Here is a 23,965-nt window from a genome sequence, read left to right on the forward strand (position 1 = left end):
AAAAAAAGTTTCCTTGTTTTCCCACCAATAAAATGATGTCATGCAACTTCTGGAATAGTCCTTTATTTTCCAATTTATCTTTTGTAAAGATAACATGGGTGATGGTTGATTGAGGAACACAAAAACATACAATTAATTTAGTTATTGCATATTTTCTGTAGAAAACAAATTTGCAACAACAGAACTAAAGAACAGGAAATGTTCTCAAACACGCAATTTCCATGCCACATAATACCAGGAACAGTGGTCAGATGATACAAGGGCAATTTCTTCCAATCGCAAGACAATGGAACACAAACATACCAAAAAAGAACTTGTCAAGTGTAGAAGGGGGTCCGGTGGGTCACATAGTAGTGTATTGTGGAAAAATGCATCAGCACAACATTTTTACCACATTATGTTTTTGCCTTAAACTCAAATGAGAACTGCATAAAATATGCATTATGCCAACCCAAATAATCACACACTGCTAGCTAATTTCTTTAGGTGATAGGTGTCCACTGATATTTCAAGGTTTGGGTCTGGGAGAATGTGGACCTGCGAGTAGTAGAATGTTTTCTTCAGGCATAAACACATTTATGTTCCCTCAGATTTCGTGAATAAGCAAAGTTCTTCCCACATTTATCACACATAAACGGTTTTTCTTTCGTGTGGATTTGCTGATGAGCTTTAAGATTATTTGCTTGACTAAAACTTTTCCCACATACGTCACAGATGAAAGGTTTTTCTCCTGTGTGAGTACGCTGATGCCTCTTAAGATTACCAACAAAGCCAAAACTCATCCCGCATGTACCACAGATGAATGGTTTTTCGCCTGTGTGAATGCGCTGGTGTGTTTTAAGCCCATTTGGAAGGCCAAAACTCTTCCCACAAACATCACACGTGAATGGTTTCTCTCCTGTGTGAACTCTCTGGTGTGTTATCAATGCACTAGGCTGACTGAACCTCTTCCCACACTTACCACAGCTGTATGGTCTCTCTCCTGTGTGAACTCGCCAATGTGTTCTAAGGGAAGAAAAAGAACCAAAAGTCTTTCCACAACAGGCACAGTCCCATGTTTTCCCTGTGGGGATTTGTTTATGCTTATCTCCTGCATGCATGAGCTGGTGTTTTTTAAGCAAACATTTGTAAGTGAACCTCCTGTCACATGTAACACAGCTAAAGGGTTTCTCTACTGTGTAGGACATTTCTTCTATATGAATCTGCTTATGGGCTTTCATATTATTCGCTTGACTGAATTTTTTCCCACATACATCGCAGCTAAATGGCTTCTCTCCAGTGTGAATTCGGTGATGTCTATTAAGATTAATAGCAAGACTAAACTTCTTCCCACATATATCACAGTGAAAGGCTTTTTCCCCTGTATGAACTATTTGGTGCTTTTTTAGAGTATTTGCAATGCTGAAGCTCTTGCCACATATATTGCAGGAAAAGGGCTTTTCCCCAGTGTGGACCCTGTTGTGTATTTTAAGGTTACTAGCTTGCCGAAAACTCTTTCCACAAGTAAGACAGCTGTATGGCTTCTCACCAGTGTGAATAAGCTCGTGTACCTGAAGACTACGTTTTACTGTGAAACTCTTCCCACAATGTGTGCAGCTAAATGGTTTCTCTGATGCATGGACAAACTGGTGTGATTTAAGATTATGTTTCTGGGTGAAGCCCTTCCCACATTTAAGGCAGTTGTACTTTTTCTCAGTGTGAACTAAGAGATGTTGGTCAAGACCACGTTTCATGTTGAAGGCCTTATTACAATGAATGCAGCTGAAAGGTTTTTCCAGTGCCAGGGCCTTTGGCGTCTTACGAATGAGCCTCTTGCTTCTTGTCTTTGCGTTTGCGGTGGAACTGAGCCATCTACTCCCATTGCTAGGCCTATCCTTTTGGTTCCCATTTGTGTTTCCACTTAGATCTTCAATGTTTGCATGTGGCTCCACTGGAGTAGAAGATGTCTCCACACCATTCTCAAAAGAAGGTTCCTCTCCACCACTTAGCTCTCCAAGTCCTGGACATAACGGTAATAATAACAGTAAAAAGATGTATCAAGACACAAAGTTCAATATCAATACAGCTTTATGAATACAAAAACATGCTTCATCCATCCATGTGGAGTTTTCTGCAATGTCTTACCCTCTTCACTGATCTCAAATTCTTGCTGTGCATCACCACCATCTTCAACAGTCTCTTCCTTGACAATGACTAATACATTCCCATCTGCAATATCTGCAAACTTAAACAGAGGAGCAAGTTTAACATTCTGAATTTGCATGAACACTTAACGTAATGACTCTCTTGCTCTCAGGACAGAGTATATCCAGACCTGAAAAAGAGTGCGCTTGAGAAAAAATAACTCTTGTTAATGAGAGTGGTCCGTGGAGAATGGCCAGATTGGTCAAGGAATGTGATAGTAACGCAAATCACCACACATTAAAACAGTGGTATGCAGAAAAGCATCTCTGAACACACAATGCATCAAACCTTTAAGACTTAAGTCTAAAAAAATTAGTCAAATAAATACCTAATAAAGTGCTCACTGAGTGTATACTAAAGCAATTCCTTAACCTAAAGGTTAGATACCGCGCAAATTAAGCAGAATGGCAGTGCCCTAGTTGAGAATCAAACCTGTAATATTTTGGTTTCAAGTCTTAACAAAACTAATAATTACCAACCTGCACTCCAACAGAGTGAGTGTTCAGGGGTCTCTCTCCCAGACCAGAATCTTGCACAGCCCTCAGCTCCTGTTCCATCTGCTTCAACTTCCTCTTGAGGTCTCCATTCTCATTCTGACTCTGAGACACTTCCAAGCGTAAAACTGCAGATTCTTCGACAGCAAGTTTGCAGATTTTGTTCACTGCTTCTTTAGCCAGTGTCTCCATGCTACAAGCAAACTGCGCCTGAGAGGCAATGTACAGATTTTGATCAACCAGCTGAAAATATTGCAATGCAATATATGCCATGATTTGACTTATGTTTGATATTTGTGGCATGTTTTACATTGCTGGTAGGCGACATACTTTCAATTGCAGGGAAAGAAGTGTGACATTTCTTCTATTTTACAATAAAAAATAATCTAAACTGCAGCTTCTCATTTTCCCAAGTAAAATGAAAAATACTGACATGGTAGCATGAGTTTAATTTACCTTTCCAACTTCTCAGGACATTTATTACAATTCTAAATATCTGAAATTTAACCAAAACCTCTGGACTCCCAGTGAGTAACGGTTGTTATTCCTTATTGCATAGCGTGAGGAATAAGTTACGTGTATTACAACCTAAGCTTCCTGACATAGCTGGTATTCTTAGATTTTATCACAAGATAACACATAGCTAATACCGTTTAGTTACTCAAAACGTATTTTCCCACGAGAGAGGACCAGAAACTGAACTCAACAGCCACAAGACGACGTAGCTATAATTATTTTCAACGTATACATTTTCCCGGGCATTTCTGGTTTCGTCCCCCGAGTCTCGATTGTAAATACAGTTCAATGATGTAAATAGTCAGGCTCACTAGTTACATAGCACTGATCTGTATCGACAAACGTTACACTATGCTAGCTAGGAGTCTATGAATGGGGATTTTTTTTTGATGTAGCTGTATAATCGACTTGTAAATAAACATTTACTATCATTATAACATGTGCATCTTGTCAGTTCCTCCAGCTTTGCTATATTATTTATTCCAACCAATAAAATATTCGGATAAAAATGCAAACGAAATTAAGTACATTTTCAGAAAAAGGGAAGAGTTTGCTTTCTATACAACTTACTTCTTGATGTCATCGCTGCTTAATGAGCGCTTGAATATTGATACAAATACTCTAATATTAAGACCATCATTCGATCTCAACTCTGAAGTTCCTGACAAACTACAGATTGTGGACAAGGTTCTCCATTGACTTGTGCATCTTGTTTGTTCTTCCTCCATCTTTGTTTGTACATTCACCTGGCTACTTTCTGGATTAGTTTAACAGTACCCATGCTACTTAAATATGAGATCTTATATTTTTTGAAAACCAGTCTTTGTGCGACAAAGTTGGTTGGACCTTAGTGTCTAAAAGTCACGGCTTCTACAACTCACCGTCTTAGTTTCTGACGCCGTCGAGGGTAATGCTAATGTCTGCGCTTCATTTTCTGGTGGAGTCGCATATTCTTCCACACCTAGCCCAACAGACGAACCAACATTAACAAATCTGCTCACTTCTGTCACAGCAGAGTTGGTTACCGTCTCCAGGATGGAGGCTACTTGTTTCTGAAAAGTGTCAGAAGTCGACATCCCCTAATCAGTTTTACAGTACGCCATTCTTTATCATATCACTTAAAACTGTAAAAAGAACGAAGAGAAGAAAATTAGAGGTTTTATCTAGCAAGGTGATTTCTGTACTTAAAGATAGATATGAGACGAGTACATCAGACACGCTTTGAACTATCCACCATTTTTGACGCTACCTAAATATATGTATCCAACAACAAAGATGGTGGGTCATACAAGCTAAACCACTCAACAGAGTGTGTCGCTCTAGTACTACGTCAGATGACACGCACTATTCAGAGCGAGTCCACCACATACATTAAACATGTGCGCGTTTTGTACGAGGAGGAAAACAACTTGGTTGTTTAAAAAACAAACAAACAAAAAAAAAAACTTCCGTACTGAAATTTGTAGTGGTGTTCAACTGGTGTTTACCGCTTAGTGGTCAATGTAGACATGCAAAACTGTAATGTCTACTGTTTTAAAATCCATGGCAGTAAGTCAAATTCACCACTATGAATTTTTCATTTTTCTTATCAGTGGCTTATATTAATTACAACAAGTAAAACATTTGCCAATCAAACATTCAGTTAAAATATAATCATCAAAATTATTAATCTTAAAAAATCAAATCAAAATGTGTCAAATGTTCCAAATGATGTAGGCTATGGCACACTCCTCTTCTTTAGTGATGGTCTGTAATTTTCAGATCCTGTGGGGGGTTGTTGACTTAAGCTTTCTCTTTAGCATATTAAATGCATGTTCATTTGGATTGAGCAATTCACCACACATTTCAAATGTGAAATATTTGCGATACATGACATACATTAAAAACACGTAACATATTTAAGTGCAATATTAACACAAATGCCCATTATCACAGACCCACCTTCACAAATATTTTTAATTCAGGAACATTTGACTAACACAATAAATTATGTAATGATGTCCTCCGTAATTATGTGCTGCCTTGTATGTTGGAATAACCAGAATAATCAGAAAATAAGACATTTTCAGTCCATAATTAAATGATACCCACAGACAGACCCAGAAATAGGAAAGGGGTTGAAGAAACAGCAGAAGGCATTGAGAGCCCAGGGAATTGGAAAATAATGTCCTCTTCACAGTAGAAGAAGAAGAAGAAGAAGAAGAAGAAGAAGAAGAAGAAGAAAGTATAACAATAATAACAGAGCAATTTACCTGGGGTGAAAGATTTGAAGATTAATTGGAAGTATGGTGGTGGAGCTGTTCCAATCACTTCATTGGTGCTTCTTTTCCCAATAGTTTCCAATTAGTTCACTTACAATTGATGATTGAACTTTAATATTTTTATTGTGATCGATGACAGTAGTGGCTGCTTTAGACTCCTGTAACTAGTTGAGTTAAATGTGCTTTAATTAATCGATTTTATTTTGAGTAACAATGCCAAATGCTGCTCTCCAGGACCCCAGTTGGCACACCATGTTGGTGTTCAGTGATTATAAATGCTTTTGAACATAAAAAGGGGTGGGCAGCATTGCACCCCCCCCCTTACCGCTCAACAACCACCGCCCCCCCACCCCACTGCCCCACACTGCCGCCAGTAAACCATAGCAGGGGAAGTCCCCTCCCATCATGCGGTGTAAACTTGGCTCCAATAAAAGTGTCCATTTGCCACCTCAGCGGACAACAGGAAACTGTTGTTTACTGGAAAAACATCCTTTCTGCAGGCGAGGAGGAGAGGCTCATACCCTTCCTTACTGTAGCCCTTCCAGTGGAGCCTTGCTGGAGCCGTGCCCAACATGAACTTGCCCTCTGTTCAGAATATGACCACACCTGCCAAGAACCAGCAACAAAAACAACACAGAAAAAAACCCACTAAAAAAAAACCAAGAGAAAAAGAGCGATGCTTGAGTTCAGGCTCTTGACTCCATAACAAGGGCTGGACCGTGTTCCCCAGTGAGCTTCTCTTCAGCTGCCATTGTTCTGTTGTTTTTTGGACGTTGTTATTTAGCTCTGTCAGTCCTCCAGGATTACCCTGCACTCTCCAGGAACTGACAGTTTCACCTTCCCTCCTCCACCGGAGGAAGATAAAAAGAGCTCTGTGGATCTTAAAATGGCACTCGGTGGTGTGCGGCCTCCATCCCAGTGCTGTTTTTTTTTCTCTGTGAACCTTTCCCCCCAACTGGGATAGCTTAGCTCTATTGTCTTTATGCTTAATTAATGGCTTTTTCTCTTATTCCATTGTTTCAAAGGTTGGAAAAAACAACAACCCAAACAACACTCTTTGATCTTACCTTTCTCATTTATTCACATTAGCTGATTTGATTATTTACAGTTCATAGCAAATGTATTTTTACATCTACATTGTGTACCAATTGTACACAGTTTATGCATTGATCACAGAAGAAACAGGAAATACAGTTACTGAGCCACATACATAGACAACCAAGGCACCCGACCAGCACAGTGGAGAAAAAGTGACCATTTTTAGAAGAAATTAAACGTGGTGAACAAGAAACCTGATTATCCAGGACTGTCTTTAAAAAGCAATTTCTAATCAATATATATATACAGCACATTCAGAATTCAAGGAGTAACTATTTTTGAGAACATTCCAGAGGAGGTCCAAATCCCACCTTCAATTCCCCTCCTGTGCACTTCCAACAGCAGATTATAATCCTGAATACATGAAATCTACATATTAAAACCACAGGACCTTTCATATGCATTATAGAATGAAGATTAAATCATTTGACCACAAGCTACATTAACTGATATGATTCAGTTTTAAATCCAAGCTTTTGTTAATGTCTCTAATATTTCTTTTTTCTGGTGATATTTTGACTACAGACTTTTTTTCTTGGTCATTCCTAAGTGTTAGATCAAGGATAATTCTAACTTGAAATGGAAATTCAGCTGAATGTTTCCTTAAGAGTTTGACTACAGTTATAGGACGGACTACTTTACAATAAATAAGACTCTCTGCTGGTACATAAATAATTGTTGCTTGGTCCGATCCTCTTTTCTTGAGTTTCATGCTTTACATTTGCCTTTATAACAATGTAAAATAAACTGTGAATCAATAATTCTTAAATATGAAGAAACACACTGTAATGAATATATAATTAAACTGAATAGTACCTTAAATCAAGCTTTTATCATGTGTGGCATCAAAAACTGCCTCAATCTCCTTTATATTGCAGTAAGCATGTTGCTAGGATTAGGAAATATATTTTTACCAGCAATATTTTAAAATGTTGCCTTTCATCAGTAATGATATAAATTACATTAAATCTGTTGGAACCCTCATATAACTCATGTCAAATATATTAATGAGAAATTAGCTTAGCTTTCCAGTTCATTTCCAGTTGTCAGCTGTTGGGGTTCATTTCTGAATTACAATAATGAGTATTTGAAGAATTCCTGGTATTTCTATTGAAAATAAAACATCATTTATTGTGACAGGCTTATTTGTTCTAAGGCAAGCTGCTTGTTTTTTTTTCCTTTATTAAGAATATTCATCAAGGGTAAAATCAGTAGGAGATGCCATGGAATTGTTGCACAGATCCTCCTTTTAATCACCTCACTGTCATTATCATCACCTTTCCTTTCACAAAATCCATCCCTGTAACGGGGGTAAAGCGTTCCTCAGTTTTCCCCTTAATTTTTAAATCTCAGGAAAATAATCCCCCCCCCCACCCATTAGATGCCTGGGAGTTTTGCAGAAACGGCACCCCCCGGTGGTTCATCTGGAGAGTTCAGAGCATGTCGTCAGACGCCTCTCTCTCTAGGGTCCTCTTGCGGCGTGGCCTCAGGCCGGAGATGCAGGAGGTGGCGGTGAGGGCGATCCGGCTGAGGCCCAGGTTGAGGCAGTGGATCTCTGAGGTCACCGGGACCTCGGAGAAGAGGGCCCTGTCGCGGGAGAGCTGTGTGAGGCTGTCACTGTTCTCAATGTCCTTGACGATGTTCAGGATCTCCTGCCTCTCCGTCTGCCGCGTCATCCCGCGTATGTTGAGGATGGCTGATATGTGCTTCTTTCTGGGGGGAGCGGGAGAGAATCAAGGCAAATTTATTTACAAAGCACATTTAAGAAGCAACCAATGTCAACCAAAGTTTGTTGTTTTCCAGTGTCAAAATTAAAGCATTTTGGACAGAGCCAAACCAGGGGTATATTCAATCTTATGTGAAAATGGCTGGTGTGGGTTTAGATTTTAGCCTACAACGCTTAATCCACTAATGAACTAATCCTGGTCTTCAATCAAGACCTTAATAATTAGAATCAGGTGTCTTATTGCTGGGCTAAAACAAGAACCTGCTCTCACACCTGACCTTTCACGGATAAGATTTGACACCCCTGCACTAAACTGACCAGGACAGGGAAAAACACCCTCTTGGCGGGGGGAACAGTTGAGAAACACGGGAAGGCAAACCGACGTTGGCAGACTTTGATCTCCTGCAAACAATGGGCGGGGTCGACACTCGAGAACAAGGCGAGCCGTGAGTGAAGATGACTTTAACATCTGTGCTTGTTAGTCAGGCACGGTTGGCCTTTGAAGGAGCACCTTGGCACCAGGCAGTCCCCTGTGGGGTGGCAGGAACAGCCCTGCAACAGTTTCCTGTCTGTGCTGAGCGGGCGGATCGTTGGTCATGGAGAGCCCTCGTCTTTGAGCGACCACCATCGCCTCACCTTGCCGGATGGCTGAGCCAGACAACGTGCCACTGTATTGTTTCCGAGGTCCTCAACTTGTGCCACCGGAAAGTTGTTTTTCAAAATACCACATTATGACACATGGTCTGGAACTGTAGACTGTTCAAGAGTGACTCATGTGGCTGCTCTGGTCGTTTATGAAGGTGGAGGGGTCCTCAATTATCAGGATAGCTGATGTGGCGAGCTGGAACTCACACACTCATACTGCGCTGGCACAGGCTGCAAGTGCTGTGGTCTACTCAGTTGTAATAGGCCTAGTATTACCATGGGAAGGGAAATGTGTCTGGTGGATGGTACGGGAGGGAACTGGAATGTCTTAATTGCATATTCTGCCCAGTTGCTACCATATAACGTGTAATTTACATGCACATAGTCACATATAAGCTTGCACTGACACATGTATATATCTCATGCATACCACACCAGGGTGGACTTAATTATCTCAGGATGACATTCAGGCCTAATAACCTGGGTCTAGGAGTAAGGGGATCATTCTTGGGATGGAGATATGGTTGCAGTGAGTGCAGATCAGTTGGTGGATGACACGGTGGAATTAAATGGCATTTTGCGTGGTTGTCCTTAAAAAAATTTCCCCTTGTAGCAAGTGCTCATCTTTGTAGTTGATGGTGCTCATGGACTGAACCATTGCTTTAAGCCCTGGTAGGTAATTGTTTGAGCTTTAGAAATGATCTGGTCAAGCTGGTCATAAGCTGGTCTAGCTGGGAATGAGCTGGTCAACCAGCATCGCCACGCTGGTCTAGCTGGGTATTAGCTGGTTAACCAACTAGTGCTGGCAGCTTGTTCGAGCTGGTAGCTGGTCAACCCACTACCAGCTGTCTCAAAACATAGCTTGAACTGGTCAAACCACGTCAAGCAGGGAACTGGTCTGAACTTGAGCGGTTTTTCAGCCAGGCATTGCATAAAATTAGGCACTGTATACTTTTCCTATCTCTCTGGATTAGAGTTTCTGGCTTCCTCTCTCCCAGATACCATTACAACCACTGCTGTGCATATTTGGAAGTGAATTGAGTCAGAGCTTCAAATTACACTCTTCTGTAGGCTACACTGTACATACCTACTGCTCACCTCATAAATGCTAATGATACTGAGTCACACCAGGTGAGCTGACGTCCAAATGTAGGCAATGACTCTGCAATGCGAATAGCAGCCACGGGCAACTATATGTAGAAAGGAAGGGTGGTGATGTTCCTGGGCTTGGGTTGGCCCATTGCGGCTGAAGCAACAACTGGGTCAAGACTATAAAGTGTCACGGAAGAGGAGCAGGAAGATGTATGGCTGCATTAAGAATACATTCTGCTTGTGGCCACTTCCTCGGACCCCGGGATTGCCCCAATGGGACCCTAAAGTTGGCGACTGACCTCTGCAGGATAAAAAACACTGCTAATATGCCAGGACCTAGGCAGGAAGCTGCTCTTTGGCTCTTTCTTGGCTAAGGCCTTGAGATGGATGGTTCCCCCTCTTTCATGCTTCAGCAGTAGCAGTTTGTGTTTCCATTAATATCAGGAAGCAGTCAGGGCTTGTTTGCTTTCACAAGTTCCACCTCTACCACCCGTATGCCATTTATAGAGATAGAGGATCGCTGAAATTTTTTTAGAATGACTTCTGACACCGGGCCTCTCGGTTTTTGTTGGCTCTGCCCTACACGGCGACCCCCCGGACGATGCTTCCGCACATAAGCAAGCCTCTTTCAGGAGGCCCTTACCGTATGTCTGGGAACTCTCGCACCAGGACTCCCACTTCCATCTGGATGGAAGGCGTGTCCTCCAAGAGGATGATCTCCGACAGGTGCGGGACGGCACTGTCGAGCCACGAGGACGTTGATTCCTGAGGAAAAGGGGTCAGAGGTCAGAGCAGCCCTCATCATTATTCAACAAGAAAGAGCTAAGTATGAAAGCACCTGGCGCCACATCATATACATTTAGCAGATGCTCCAACCAGACTCCGAGAAACTTAAAGGCCAGCTAAAACACTTACTGTGGAGCCACTCCACAGTGAAACAAGCAGCACTCTAATCAAATACACTGTCAGCATAATCAGCTTCCCTGCCAATCATAATCAACAGTCCTGTCAATCAACAGTCTTGTCAATCATCATCAGCGTGTCCATTATTACCTGCAACTGCATGATATCTTATCCTCCAATGTGTCAATATTAACAGCTTGCCAAAGACAAACAGACAGGGGCTTGCTTCATGAAAAATTACATTCATTATGTGGTGTGATGTGGTTGATCATAATCATTAAAACAAGTGAAAAAACGATGTGTATTCTGATCACAAAAATCAATGCAGACTATTAAGGGAATACATGTTAACCAGCCCAACTGAAAATAATAATGCTCAAACCAGGCCCCTGCAAGGATTTTCAATAATTGTGTCAAAATTTTGTGAACCATGAAGAGTCCTCTTGACTGCATTCACAACACATATTTACATCTAATAATGTAATACCTGTCCTGGATAGTTCTTCCCTTTCCTGGTTTTCAGTAAAAAGAAAAAGTGAGCTGGAATGCCAAAGCCCATGCTCTTTACGGGAAGTTCAAATGCCCCCCAAACGTCTACGAGCCAGGGCCCTTGGTCAGCTACAGGGCCCGCCGCCTGAGACTTGAAAGACCCCGGACAGGATGCTCCTCGGTAAACAAAGCCTTCCTGTTGTCTGCCTAGGTGACAAACGGATGTTTTAACTGGATCGCGGAGCGGACGCAGTGGCCGGAGATGGCGGGGGAGGGGAAAGGTGCCCTCCCATGTGAGGTGGCCCGGTCGCATCGCTCACGTGCCTACTTCAGCCCAACGGTGCCCATTCATCACCCGTCTCCTTTTGTTTGAGACCGAGTCATCCAGGCACAAACACACGTGACAGATATGAGGGGGGGAGGGGGGTACATTCCTTTGGGTCGGTCCATTGTGCAAGAACTTGAGCTTTGTGTAAAGAGGAATGTGACTGGTCCAAGCCAATTTTAACCATACATTTGCGGGTCACACAAGTTTTTTAAAGGTCCCATATTGTGTATTTTACAGTGTTGTTTGTTAGGTCCTGATATCCATGAGTGGTTTTCACAGTAAGTACCAAAAACGATCTCTATCCAGGTTTAAATTAGTGTTTTAGTGACTTTAAGGCTCAGTGTCAAATGTCAATTTTTCTCAACGCATCCAAAGCAGCATCACTTTTGGTAATGGTAAATGGTTGGCATTTATACAGCTCCTTTATCCAAACTGCTATACAATTGATGCTTCTCATTCACCCATTCATACACACACTCACACACCAACAGTGATTGGCTGCCATGCAAGACACCAACCAGCTCGTCAGGGTTAGTTTAGGATAGGAGCATTTGGTTGCCCAGGGACACTTCAACAGACCAGGGTGGGATTTGAACCGGAAACCCTCTGACTGCCGGACGACTGGTAGCGTATCTCCATGTTAGCGTGTCTCCATGTTAGCGTGTCTCCGGTGTAATTCCAGAGATTTGACTCGGCTGACTCACCAGGTCTTTGAAGAGGACTTTGAGCTGCTTGCTCTCGTCGCGCAGTCGGCTGGCCATCCTCTTCCTCATCTTCAGCGACGTGCAGATGACACGCCCCCTCATGATGGCACGCAGGTATTCAATGAGTACCCGCCTGTGCACCTCACTCACCAGCGTCTGTCAGCAGAAATCAGTTGTTTGATCAATCAGTCAATAAATCAATCAGGGACAGCTGATAGCCTAGTGGCTAAGGGGCTTGACTGGGACCTGGATCTTGGTGGTTCAAGCTCCAGTAAGACCGGGCAGTTGTTGGGCCCTTGAGCAAGGCCCTTAACCCCACATTGCTCTTGGGGGGATTGGACCCTGCTTAGTGTAATCAACTGTTAATCGCTTTAGAAAAAAGCGTCTAAATAAATGTAGTGAAATGTAATGTCCGTAATGTAATGAAGTTAAATCTATCAGTATGATTCCACAAGAATGTGTTGGGTTTCACTCATCCATCCAAGTCTTAGGCCCAGATTAACTATCATCTTTGACTAGCTTTGACTTAACTGTAAATGCAAACCTTAAGATACATTCAATTTGTGCTGTCAGTTCCAATGCGCATTTAACCATCACTTGGCCTTCAATCAGAGCAATGAGTATTAGAACATGTATGTGTATACTGTATGGCCTCTGCAATCAGCCTGTGAATGTATGTGTATCGCCACTTTTCAAAAACCGCTTGGATCACACAAACTCGTACAGGAAATGTATTTTGCAAATATACACGGGTCTTGGTGAATACCTGGTAGGGTGGACAGTCCATTCTGTGGAACTTCTTGAAGTGCTCCTTTATAATGGCTATGATTGCATCGAAGGCATCTGTGTTGTTTAGCCACTTCCTCTTCACCAGTTTGTCAAAAAAGGGCTGAAAAGTGTAAAAGGAGGAGATTCAACACACTTCGATAGATGTGTTTCACTGTTACAGTAAGGCAAGGGTCAGAGGAACTGGTAAGAAAGGGCCTGGGATAGGAAATGTGGGTAAACAGGATTCAGGGTCCCTCTCTGGTAATGTCGGCGGGTCATTAGGCCAGGAGGCCCATACAGTCACTCTGCTCTGGCCTGGGGCCACTGCTGCTACATACACTACGGGTAGGAATGTGCTGCTCTGCCAACTCTGTTGTGTTTGTATGCCCATAGGTGTTTGCAGTTGTGTTTGTTTTTGCCGGGTGTGTGCCTGTGTGCGTGCCTATTTGTGCATGCAAACTTGCAGGTAGCTATTTATGTGTGCGCCGTCCCTGAGAACCTTCAGATGAGGAAACAGAGGAAAGGCAGATAAGATTTTGATGAAGCTTACATCAGGCAGGAGGCTTTGGTTTGTACTGGATTATACAGTGTGTGCATGGGTGTTTGTGTACACAAGTGTGTGTGTAACTGTATGCAACGGTTTGTAAAGCTGTGGCTCACCCTGATGTTTTCGAAGAGTTTGTCACTCAGCACCTTCACCCCCTGGTGCACAATCCTGTCCAGGGAGGCATTCGCTCTCCGCGCTGAGTCCTCACTGACCTCCGACGCTCCCTGACTACAGCGCTGGACAAAACTCCTACAAACAAACACACACAGGCACACATCACTTAGACAGAAGGACTATAGAAACAGTGCAGTGAAATTTCATGGAATGTAAATATGTGGCTTTGAAAAAATGTAGACAGTAAATCATTGTCTATTGTTGACCTATTGTTGACATTCTGTAGAGGAGAATGGCCTACAACTGCCATTGGCCAGTTTTTTTGGCACAATAGCACATTTCGTAACAGATATCTGGTTCTTGCACTACCTTGTAGAAAAAACACCACTGGGAGATTAAGTTTGACAAAATTCCTGGTCCACATACCTGAAAGGAGGACAGCAGTTAACCTGGGCGATGGTCGTGGAGATGTAACCATCAGCCCGTTCACCAAACTCAATCTGTGTCTCATGGAAAATCTCGACCTTTTTTTTGAAGCTGGAAAAAAAAGTGATAGAAGATCAGAGTTAACGGTAAATTCCACTGTCTCCTGATCTCCTGATTGCTGACACCCAAACGGCTGTCTCTGTACAATACTAATGCAAAAAATTACAAAACATATTATATGCTGCTATTATGTATAATACAATAATTATAAATGATAGGTCCAATCCTTTGCTATACTGGTTTAATTCTGTGATGCATAGGAAGTATAGTTACCAATATACTTCAGTAAAACCACATGATAGTACTAAACTGACCTTTATTAACCCTGTGCATTCGTTAGGTTCTTCTTGCCAGTTATACAGTACTGTTAGTATTGTCAGACAAGTACAATTCAATCTCAAAGAGTAAGGCAAGAAGCTATTTCTGGTCTCAGAAACATGATTAGTGAGACGATGTGTGTGATGTGTGTGTGTATTTGTGTGCTTGTGTGTTCCTCTTACCTGTACAGGAAATCAGCTAGTCCATTCAAACTGCACTGTGCCACACGGGAGCCAAGGTCTCGATTTACAGAAGCTGATCTCTCGAGATCCACCTGTAGTCTCTGCACACATGAACACACACACACACACACACACACACACGCACACACACATTGTGATACATTTTATTTTGAGACATTTTAAAGACAGGGAGCCACTCACTATTCAAGAGCAAAACTCATGGCAGCTAAGGAGGCAGTACCTGTTATGGCCACTAGAGCACACTGCAATAACAGCAATTACAAGTCACATATTTTACATAACAGAGTACTATCCTCATAAGAATTACCAGCAAGAACAAGTGGTGCATAATCATAACAAATATTTCAGATAAATTAACAAAATCTCATACATAATTCAAAAGAATTTGCTCACAGGACTAAAATCATCCAGACAGAAGACAGACAGAAACAGGAGAGTCTATAGAGCTCTATTATTTAGTCTGCAGGCGTGTAGAGATGTGTCCTTCTCTGATAAGATGGTGGTGAATGTGACTCGAGGCTGACCTGAATGGCGGTGCGAGCCAGGGATGACTGATACTCCTCTCCCCGCAGCATCTCACTCCAACGTTTCTCCTCCTCGTCAAGCACCTGAGACAGCTCATTGGTCACTTTGTCCTGAAAAGCAACACAACCAAAACCAAGCTCAACTTAGCCTCTGGGATGCTAGTTGTGCAATGTGGCGAAAGGGGAAACTGATATGCATTTTAAAGAAAGAACTAAAACTGTGAAGATACCAATCAAAAGCATGCACTGGTCAAGATCCACATACATTGCATTACATTACATTACATTATTGGCATTTGGCAGACGCTCTTATCCAGAGTGACGTACAGTTGAATAGACTAAGCAGGAGACAGTCCTCCCCTGGAGCAATGCAGGGTTAAGGGCCTTGCTCAAGGGCCCAATGGCTGTGCGGATCATATTGTGGATTAGAACCACCAACCTTGCGTGTCCCATTCATTTACCTTGATCACTACGCTACAGGCCACCCATTGCACTCACCAGGCACTTTATTAGGAACATTTTGACTTTATTACCTATTTATGCGATTATCGAATCAGCCAATTATGTGGCAGCAGTACAATGCATACAATCATGTGGATACGGGTCAGGAGCTTCAGTTAATGTTCACATCAACCGTCAGAATCAGTAAAAAATCGAAGTGACTTTGACCGTGGAATGATTGTTGGTGGCAGACAGGATGGTTTCAGTATCTCAGAAACTGCTGATCTCCTGGGACTTTCACGCACATTAGTCTTTAGAGTTTGCAAAGAATGGTGCAAAAAACAAAAATCCAGTGAGCAGCAGACAGAAATGCTGTGATAATGAGAGATGTTAGAGGAGAACCACACATTACAACAGTGGTATGCAGAAGAGCATCTCTGAACACACAATGCATCATAACTCTAAGTGGATAGGCTATAGTAGTAGAAGTCTAAAAAAGAAGTCTAATAAATACCTAATAAAGTGAGTGTATGTACTGTATTTGCCAAGATGGCATAATTATTTTCTCATTCTTTCCCATTGTGTGTGTGTGCCTTTGCCTGCATGCATGTGTTTGTGTGTACATTCACTGTATGCAATTACCTCTCTATGTACACCACTAGATGCTGCTTGAAGAAAAATGTGTGCTACTAATACTTAAGTCTTGCAATGAAACTTAAACTCTTATCCAAAGTCTCATTAGAAGAAAATATAAGTTTTTTCTAAGTTACTTTTTGCTTGACAAATGAAACTGTATATCCCCATTGGAATATCTTGAAATGAGAAAAACTATCTCACCTCATTGGCAATATTTTTGTCTTATTTAGCAAAAAAGTAATAGAAATAATATTTTCAGACAATAGTGTGTCTGAGACAGTCTCTAGTCTTTATGGGACTGCAGTGATTGGCAGGTTTGCTGCGAGGGACATACGTATGCCTTACCCTAACAGAATTGAGGCAGTCCAGCTCCAGCCTGTCCATGGTCTCCGAAGGCAACAGGGGCCCCAGCTGGGAACGGTTGATGGGCGTGGACTTGCTGACAACATTAAGAACGTCCCTGGAATGGAGACCAAGAAACACTGCTGAGCATAACTGCACTGCCTAACTGACCTCAATCGCTTTGATGATTGATAGAAAGCTGTAGATATGTAGACGCTGGTTTTGGAAACCATTTACAAGAGGAATGTTAAACTCCAGTTTGCAAGGCTGCTGTGTCTACAGGTTTCTGTGGTTTCCTTGAAAAGCCAGTTAATTAAGACCTTTAGATCAAGGTGTGAGTACTCTTCAGCCATGACTTAAATGAATCACAGGTGCTGAAACATCAGGTTCTGAAATATGTGATTTAAAACATTTGGAAAATTACACATGATCTCACGAACAATGCAACTCTTGAGAGCGTGTGAATATTAGCTGACTAAGGTGACACGCTGTTCTCGTTTTTGGAAAGAGCTTACACCAGACTCAGCAGTAGTGGGGTCAGAGATGAGGAACTTGTTAGATGGCTAGGGTCAGGTCATGACTGTGACTAGCTGGCCTGGATCCAGCTGTTAATGTTCTCATGCAGTCTCTCATCCATCTGCCTCTGTGGTCAGTCCTTTTCCAGGTGTTAGAAGCTCTGAAGCCTACTGTACATTACACACCTACATTACAGACATTTAGCTGATATTTAGCTGTCAGATATTTACTTACAGTCAATTGGACTAAGGAGCAATTTGGGGTTAAGGGCCTTGCTTAAGGGCCCAGCAGCTGCACGGATGTTATCATGAACCAACAACCCTCGGAGTTCCAGTCATGTTCCTTAGCCACTAGGCTACAGGCTTCCCCCAGGCTGCCTACCTGCTGTAGATGTTGTAGATCCAGTCCAGCAGGGAGTATGTGTCGGAGACGGGCAGGGCGGTGCTGGTCATGGTGTGCAGCCGGCGGATCACGGCCTGGTGGTAGCTCTGCAGGTACACCTGGAAGGCTCCGTACTCCTCGGGGTAGATGGGGACGGCGTTTCGGCAGGCGGCCCCCAGGTCCTCCACCACGCGGCTGCGCAGCCTCTCCAGGTAGGCAGCCAGCTGCCCCGCCTGTGCCTCCATCTGCTGGGGCAGGCTGGCATCCGCCGCCTCCGCCACCGCCTCCTTCCAGAGCTGCTTGAGCCGCCGGGGCCTGGGGCCGACCGGGGCAGGCAGGGGCCCGGGCGGAGCCTCCCTCTGGGCCCAGTCCTGGTCCGCCTGCTCCTCCTGCTGCAGGACCTGCACCACCAGGGTGAGGTTGGGCCCGGCCGTGGGGCAGCGCAGCGACTCGCGCACCACATCCCACATCTCCTTCTGCAGGGCCTCGTACAGCAGCTCCACGTCCTTGGCCTTGCGCCGGCCCCCGTCCTTGCTGCCAGGGCTGGCCAGCTCCTCGGCCAGCAGCACACCCGGCGAGCTCACCCCGATGGGGACTGCAGCCGCCTCACACTCCTGCTCCAGCTCCATGATGTGCGTGTCCGCCAGGAACAGGTCCCGCTTGGTCACCAGCTTCAGGATCTCCAGCACTGCCAGGGGATAGTGAACACAGTGACTCTTACATCCTGGTGATTAATTCAAAGGCAAAGACATACAACATCCCCCTTATCCTCCTGAGACCCACAAATTCAGTTTTGTCCCCTGTAGGGGATATGAGTCTGTGGTTTTACTCTCAAAAGCCATTTATTCTACTGTGCAGACACCTACACTACAAGGGACATTCAATAAAAATAAAACAAACAATATTATTGAATATATTTTCACTGAAACATGTTTTTGTCACCCAAGACACTTGCATTGTGAAAATATATATAATATATGCTGGGTCTCAAGAGGATATTTCACTCATTGACTCATATGTTAAAATGTTGTCTAGTGTAACCACTCTGCCTGCCCCTCTACCCTGGCCCCTCAAGCACCACTGGCCGTTGGGGCAGGGTGAGGTATCTGACATGGATACCCACGGTCTGTCCAAGATGAGATTCAACAGCTTGAGCTGTACAGCCAGGAGGCAGGTGCTATTTTTCCCTTGAATCCTTATTTCTGTGACATTTGAGTCTGTCAAGTAGCACTCAGGAGGAGTGTTGGTTTCATCATTCAGCTTTCATTTGGGATTAGAGAATGCCAAAGATAAATCAGCATTCCCACTCAATGCCCAATGATGTGTCTGAACTTTAAAGCCGACAGCCGCCACTCCATACAGTACAGTGTACGTATGTGCTATAATCACTGTGTGTACTGCACTACCGGCTCCAGTTGTATGGAGTATAGTTGGAATGTATTTCGACCTGAATGAGATCTCAGCTGATGCGAGACAGTCAATCTGTTTGGCATATTTATACCAGTATATCACCTGGTTGAACAGGTTGAGGTAAAAGCATGAGGGATCATCTTTAAATATCTCTTTTAAAACTCCAGAAACAATGAATGACAATTTTATTATCTTATCTTAGCAATGTGAGCTGACCAAACACTACCCCCTGAGGTCTGTTAGAGGGAGAGGAAGCCAGAAAAACACACTCACAGCTTTAAACCCATTTGGCCAAAAGAAATAAATCATTCGGTTGTTTGCATGACGCTAGTGGCACCTTTGCCATCTGACTTGTGACTGCCAAGGCAATAAAGCGTAAAGTATATAAACAGTTTATGGAAAGACAAAGTGCACTGTTGATTAATATGGAAACTAGCAGGTGGTGGATGGCGGAGAGCTTGATGAAGAGCTCCGCTTGCCCTTTGATTGGCGCTCAATCAGCGCCGCGGCGGGAACAAAGGCCGATTGCAGAACAATGGCTGCCGAGCGCCGCGATTACGCAAGAGGATGCCGAGGCAATCAACGAACGCGCAACGCCAGCGGACGCAAACTATCCGCGGTAATTTATCAATGTGCAGTTAAGCCGCTCTTCCAGTCGGACAATGTGGAGGCCTATGTGGAGTCAAACGGCTGAAATGACTAAGGGCTATTTGGAACAGGCTATTTGCGCTATTTTGTTTAGAAACAGGAGGAACGTTGAGTAACTACTTGCTCTAAAGAGCCCTCATGGTTTTGTGAATACTTGTACTCATACTTACCTGGCTCATTCTGCCGCATTCTGATAAGCAACATTTGAAAACAGCCAAGCGGTTTGTTTTACGACATCTGTAAACAAAGCGCTTTTGTATTACTGATGATAACATTCCATCCCACTGAGAAGGCGCAATCTGCACAGTCAGTTGGAGAGTTACCTACTTTCATTGCATTTTGAAAAAATGCTTGCTTATCGGTCACTCATCCAGGGCAACTTACACACCCAAATGTTACACTGATACAGCTGGATATTCACTGAAGCTGGTGAAATAAGTACCTCGCCAAAGGGTGAAACATCTGGAGGGCCAATGCGCCCCACCCTCCACACCCGAAAATCAAACCAGGAACTTTTAAGCTCAGATCCACTATGCAACACTGTTGATGCCTTCTGCTTGATCTGCTCCATATGATTTAATCAATATTATTCCAAGGCAGCTGAACAGCATTACACATCTTAAGACACCCTGCTGTAAAATCCAGCAATGCTAGCTTGACCAGCTTGGAAATTTAACTTGTCAAGCTGGTCTTGAACTGGTCAAACAGCATGGCCAAGCTTGTCATAAAGCTGGTCTAGCTTGGTATGAGCTGGTAGCTGACTGACTGTTTCAAATAGCTTGTGCTGGTCAAACCATGTCAAGCAGGGAGCTGGCCAACCAGCTACCAGCTGTTCTAAAACCTAGTTTGACCTGTTTTTGCCAGCGGAGTGTACATTTCCTGGCTCTTCTGAAATTTCATACATTTGGCAAATGGCAATCCTTCCTGGTACAGTACACGTTCAAACTAAAGCCAAGCTGTAAAACTCCCCCATATACACTTGCAGTTATATGACCCTGAAGCCATTATTATCATTATTTCTTGCTGTACCGCATCAACTTATCCTAGTTTTTTTTTTCTCCTTTGTTGAACTCCTTGTTGAACCCCTGAGCAACCTTGTAGTTTATTGCCTTTCTCTTTAAGTGTTTTTTGTCTTTGTCTATGTATTTGTAAAGTGATTCATAGCATCGACTTTTGTTCTGAACTGTAAATCAATAAACACATTGAATTTTCAAAGTTGGTGTTCTACAACAAGTTTGTGTTCTATTTTAACTGAACATTAGAATGTTCAGTTAAACTAATATATGTGTGATATTATGCCTAAATGGGTTAATGAGTGAAACCGTCTCTGGGCTTGGGAGATCGGCTGAAGCACCCAGGCAGACAGTGGCTGTTGAATGGCTGGACAGAGTAGCTGGATATAAGCCAACAAACTATATGGGATGACCAAGCAAGTCAGCCTGGATAAGAGCTTCTGGCTCCATGAACGGGAAAATGTAATATAGTGTAAAGTATTTTTAAATGTTATTAATTTGACACCCAATGTGGGGTTGAACATGTACAACTGCGGGGTCGGGGGGGGGGGGGGGGGGGGGGGGGTCAGGGCCCCTGAAAGCTTTCCCAGTTCCCCCCCTTATGCGGGGGATGTGTTTTCTCACAGAAAACCCTTTATGCAGAGTCTTTTTTTTTTTAAATACAGTTTTTCCAGGTTCAGTGTGTGAAATGATCCCTTCCCAAAGCCAGTCCAGCTGTGTGCATGAAAAGGTTCTGCCTGATTTTGCTGGGCTCAAGGCAGGGTCGCCATGTGTCTCGGCTGCATAGCAATAATCCCGATCTCCACTGCGCCAGAGGGCTGGTTTAAGGAGCACGCCGTCAAATGGAATTCCTTCAAGCCCCTTGGTGCACAGGGAAATACAGTCATTTCCTTCTCCTTCGGTGTCATTATTATTGAATGTGGATGGGAGGGGTGGGGAAGGGGTGCTTTGGGAATTCTTTCACTGTGACGGCTCTAACTCACTGCGCCATGGCAAAGGATACCAATGTCAAACACTTCCTCCCCTCCCTGATGTGTCATGCGTGCCCAAACATAGCCCACGCATGTACATCAGTCACAAACATAGCACATCCATGAACATCAGGCCCAAACATAGCCCATGCATGTACATCAGGCCCAAACATAGCCCATGCATGTACATCAGGCCCAAACATAGCACATCCATGTACATCAGGCCCAAACTTAGCACATGCATATATATCAGGCTCAAACAGAGGACATCCATGTGTATCAGGCCCAAATGAGGCCCATCCGTGTGTATTGCCTGAAAGAAACATGCCTGTGTGTATCAAGCCATAAAAAGTTGAATCAGGAGCAATACAGGTTCTTCTATTGCTGAGTAGTCCATTTTTTTCCACCAAAAAAGGGAACTCTTTTTAAAGGAAAGGATGTGGGGCCACTCATCCGCCTCGGTCGCGTCCTAGGAGGAAGCATCCGGTGATGTGATGGCGCCCACCCTGTCCCCCCCCCCCCCCCCCCAACCCAGAGTCATTTCGGCCTGCTGTCACCGTGCCAACCATGCGGAAGGACATCTAAATATAATACACAATGCCACCCCAGCGCATCGTTTCTGTATGTGTGAGTGGTGGGAAATGGCCGTTGTCCCTGGGACGGGAGGAAAAATGGCACGCTCGCCCATTCTGCAGGCCCCGGAGCCCTCTGCCAAATGCGTGACGCACCACTAGGCGGGTGGGGGCTTGGCGGGTGGGGGGCAGTGGGAAGCCCACTGTGTCGCCGCTTAATCCCGACGGTTCAGAAGGGAGGGACAGATACGTGCGCCGTTTAAACAGTCAGAAGGAAAGGGCCTGTAATGTATCCCCTTGAAACCACACCAAGTCGGGACGGCCAGATGTAGCAAAGCCTCTGCATGCACCGGTTCTTATTCAGGGTTACGCCTGGATCATTAAAACACAGATGACTGACACGGAGTGGAGAGCTGGCCAAAGAGTTTCGCTTAGCCCCGCAGAACCCAAACACTGGCTCTTTGTTCAGAGCCACTCGCCCCTTAAACTTCTCGACGAAACATACTCCCAAAACCTAAAGAAATGGTCCCACCCTTCCTGACCACAAACTGCCGTTGTATAAGCCCTGGCTATAGGATACAGTGAAATGATGTCCCTTTTTTCACTTTTGGGAATTGCAAGAACATAATCCTAGTTTTGGGCAAGTAATCATGAAGAAAGGATTGTGCTGAAACAGGAAGCCTGGGGGGAGTGAGGTGCCTGCTCATTTTGACCCCTGTCAGGTTTATGGCCTCAGACACATCTTATGAGGTACCGACTACAACCAACCAGAGCCCCCCACACCACCCTCCAGCCTCCCAGCAACTCCACAATTTCCTCCACCATGCTATTTAGAACGCCATACTGTCGTGCACCGGGAGTCAAGGTCGGACTGGTATTTGTGTGGTTCCCCTTCCCCTGAACACCTCCTAATCTCCTGGAAGCCTGAGGCACTTGGCCATGCCAAACCCACCGCCCCCAGGTCCTCCGCAGCCTCCAGGCTTCTCCCACGACGCTCAGTGTCCAGATGGGAGACTGCCCCATCACATCTCAGCGTGGTCAGGGCAGATAAATATTTTCCTTCCAAGGCAAGATATCAAATAAGCAGCACAAGGTCCAGTTTCTCCCCTGCAGGCACAGCTGGGACAAATGTGTTTCTGGGACACCCCCCTCTCCCCTCTACCCCCTCCATTTCTCACCAGCACCATGCTCCAGCCACTGAGAGGACTACAAAGCAGCTGAGCCTGTCCTGAAAAATCCTCCTGTCCCATGGTGTGGGTCACCCCCCTCCCTCAAGCCCTCTCCAGTCACACTGTCCATGGTACTTGACAGGTGACCCCAAAACAGGGAGGGGGGTCTGGTCGTCACCCCGCACGGGTAACGATTGGACAAACGGCTGTGACTCCCTTTTCTATGGATTGTTTTACGTGTAATTTTGATGTCGGAAAAGAGCAGAAATTATACAAATTTCAGTATGGTCCTCCTTGTCTTGCTACCCAATGGCAGATGACAGAGACTCTGCTTTCTCTCATTTTAAATGTTGTGCCTCCATGTCACTTAATTCCCCTCATGTCTACTGTGAGAGCAGAACACAGGAAGACAAAACTGCTCTGCCCTTCACTAGGCACAAATTACCTGCAATTTCAATGAAAAAGC

At 44.1% G+C, this 23,965-nt stretch overlaps 2 protein-coding genes across 4 annotated transcripts in view; both read right to left on the reverse strand.

Moving 5' to 3' along the window:
- Positions 1–47: 47 nt before the first annotated feature.
- Positions 48–4,486, reverse strand: LOC133107709 (gastrula zinc finger protein XlCGF57.1-like). Of its 2 annotated transcripts, none has more exons than XM_061216818.1 (4): positions 4,076–4,486; positions 2,664–2,888; positions 2,125–2,224; positions 48–1,999 (listed from the first exon to the last, which is right to left on the reverse strand). In XM_061216818.1, exons 1-4 carry the CDS (start codon positions 4,268–4,270, stop codon positions 561–563), a joined length of 1,959 nt encoding a protein of 652 aa, XP_061072802.1. In that variant the 5' UTR covers positions 4,271–4,486; the 3' UTR covers positions 48–560. The 2 variants fall into 2 exon arrangements, with proteins under 2 accessions (XP_061072802.1, XP_061072803.1); XM_061216819.1 differs by lacking the exon at positions 4,076–4,486 and adding an exon at positions 3,765–4,051.
- A 2,025-nt stretch (positions 4,487–6,511) lies between these two features.
- exoc3l2b (exocyst complex component 3-like 2b) overlaps positions 6,512–23,965 on the reverse strand; it is a 41,206-nt gene continuing 23,752 nt past the window's right edge. For both annotated transcript variants that reach the window (XM_061218467.1, XM_061218468.1), the window contains exons 4-13: positions 17,717–18,404; positions 16,823–16,937; positions 15,401–15,511; positions 14,856–14,956; positions 14,296–14,406; positions 13,869–14,004; positions 13,207–13,329; positions 12,441–12,596; positions 10,660–10,781; positions 6,512–8,266 (exon numbers count right to left, since the gene is read on the reverse strand). In XM_061218467.1, the coding sequence (XP_061074451.1) occupies positions 7,987–8,266; positions 10,660–10,781; positions 12,441–12,596; positions 13,207–13,329; positions 13,869–14,004; positions 14,296–14,406; positions 14,856–14,956; positions 15,401–15,511; positions 16,823–16,937; positions 17,717–18,404 (1,943 nt within the window). In that variant the 3' untranslated portion in view covers positions 6,512–7,986. The remainder of the gene's footprint in view (positions 8,267–10,659; positions 10,782–12,440; positions 12,597–13,206; positions 13,330–13,868; positions 14,005–14,295; positions 14,407–14,855; positions 14,957–15,400; positions 15,512–16,822; positions 16,938–17,716; positions 18,405–23,965) is intronic.

The sequence above is a fragment of the Conger conger genome, chromosome 13, assembly GCF_963514075.1.
Source record: "Conger conger chromosome 13, fConCon1.1, whole genome shotgun sequence".
NCBI lineage: Eukaryota > Metazoa > Chordata > Actinopteri > Anguilliformes > Congridae > Conger > Conger conger.

What these genes read in the sequence shown, in the direction of transcription:
- LOC133107709 (XM_061216818.1), bottom strand. Translation starts at nt 4,270, where the DNA reads ATGTCGACTTCTGACACTTTTCAGAAACAAGTAGCCTCCATCCTGGAG. An exon ending in CGGCGTCAGAAACTAAGACG is followed by an intron (nt 2,889 to 4,075) that starts GTGAGTTGTAGA and finishes ATTGCCTCTCAG; the next exon opens with GCGCAGTTTGCTTGTAGCAT. An exon ending in ATTTGAGATCAGTGAAGAGG is followed by an intron (nt 2,000 to 2,124) that starts GTAAGACATTGC and finishes CGTTATGTCCAG; the next exon opens with GACTTGGAGAGCTAAGTGGT.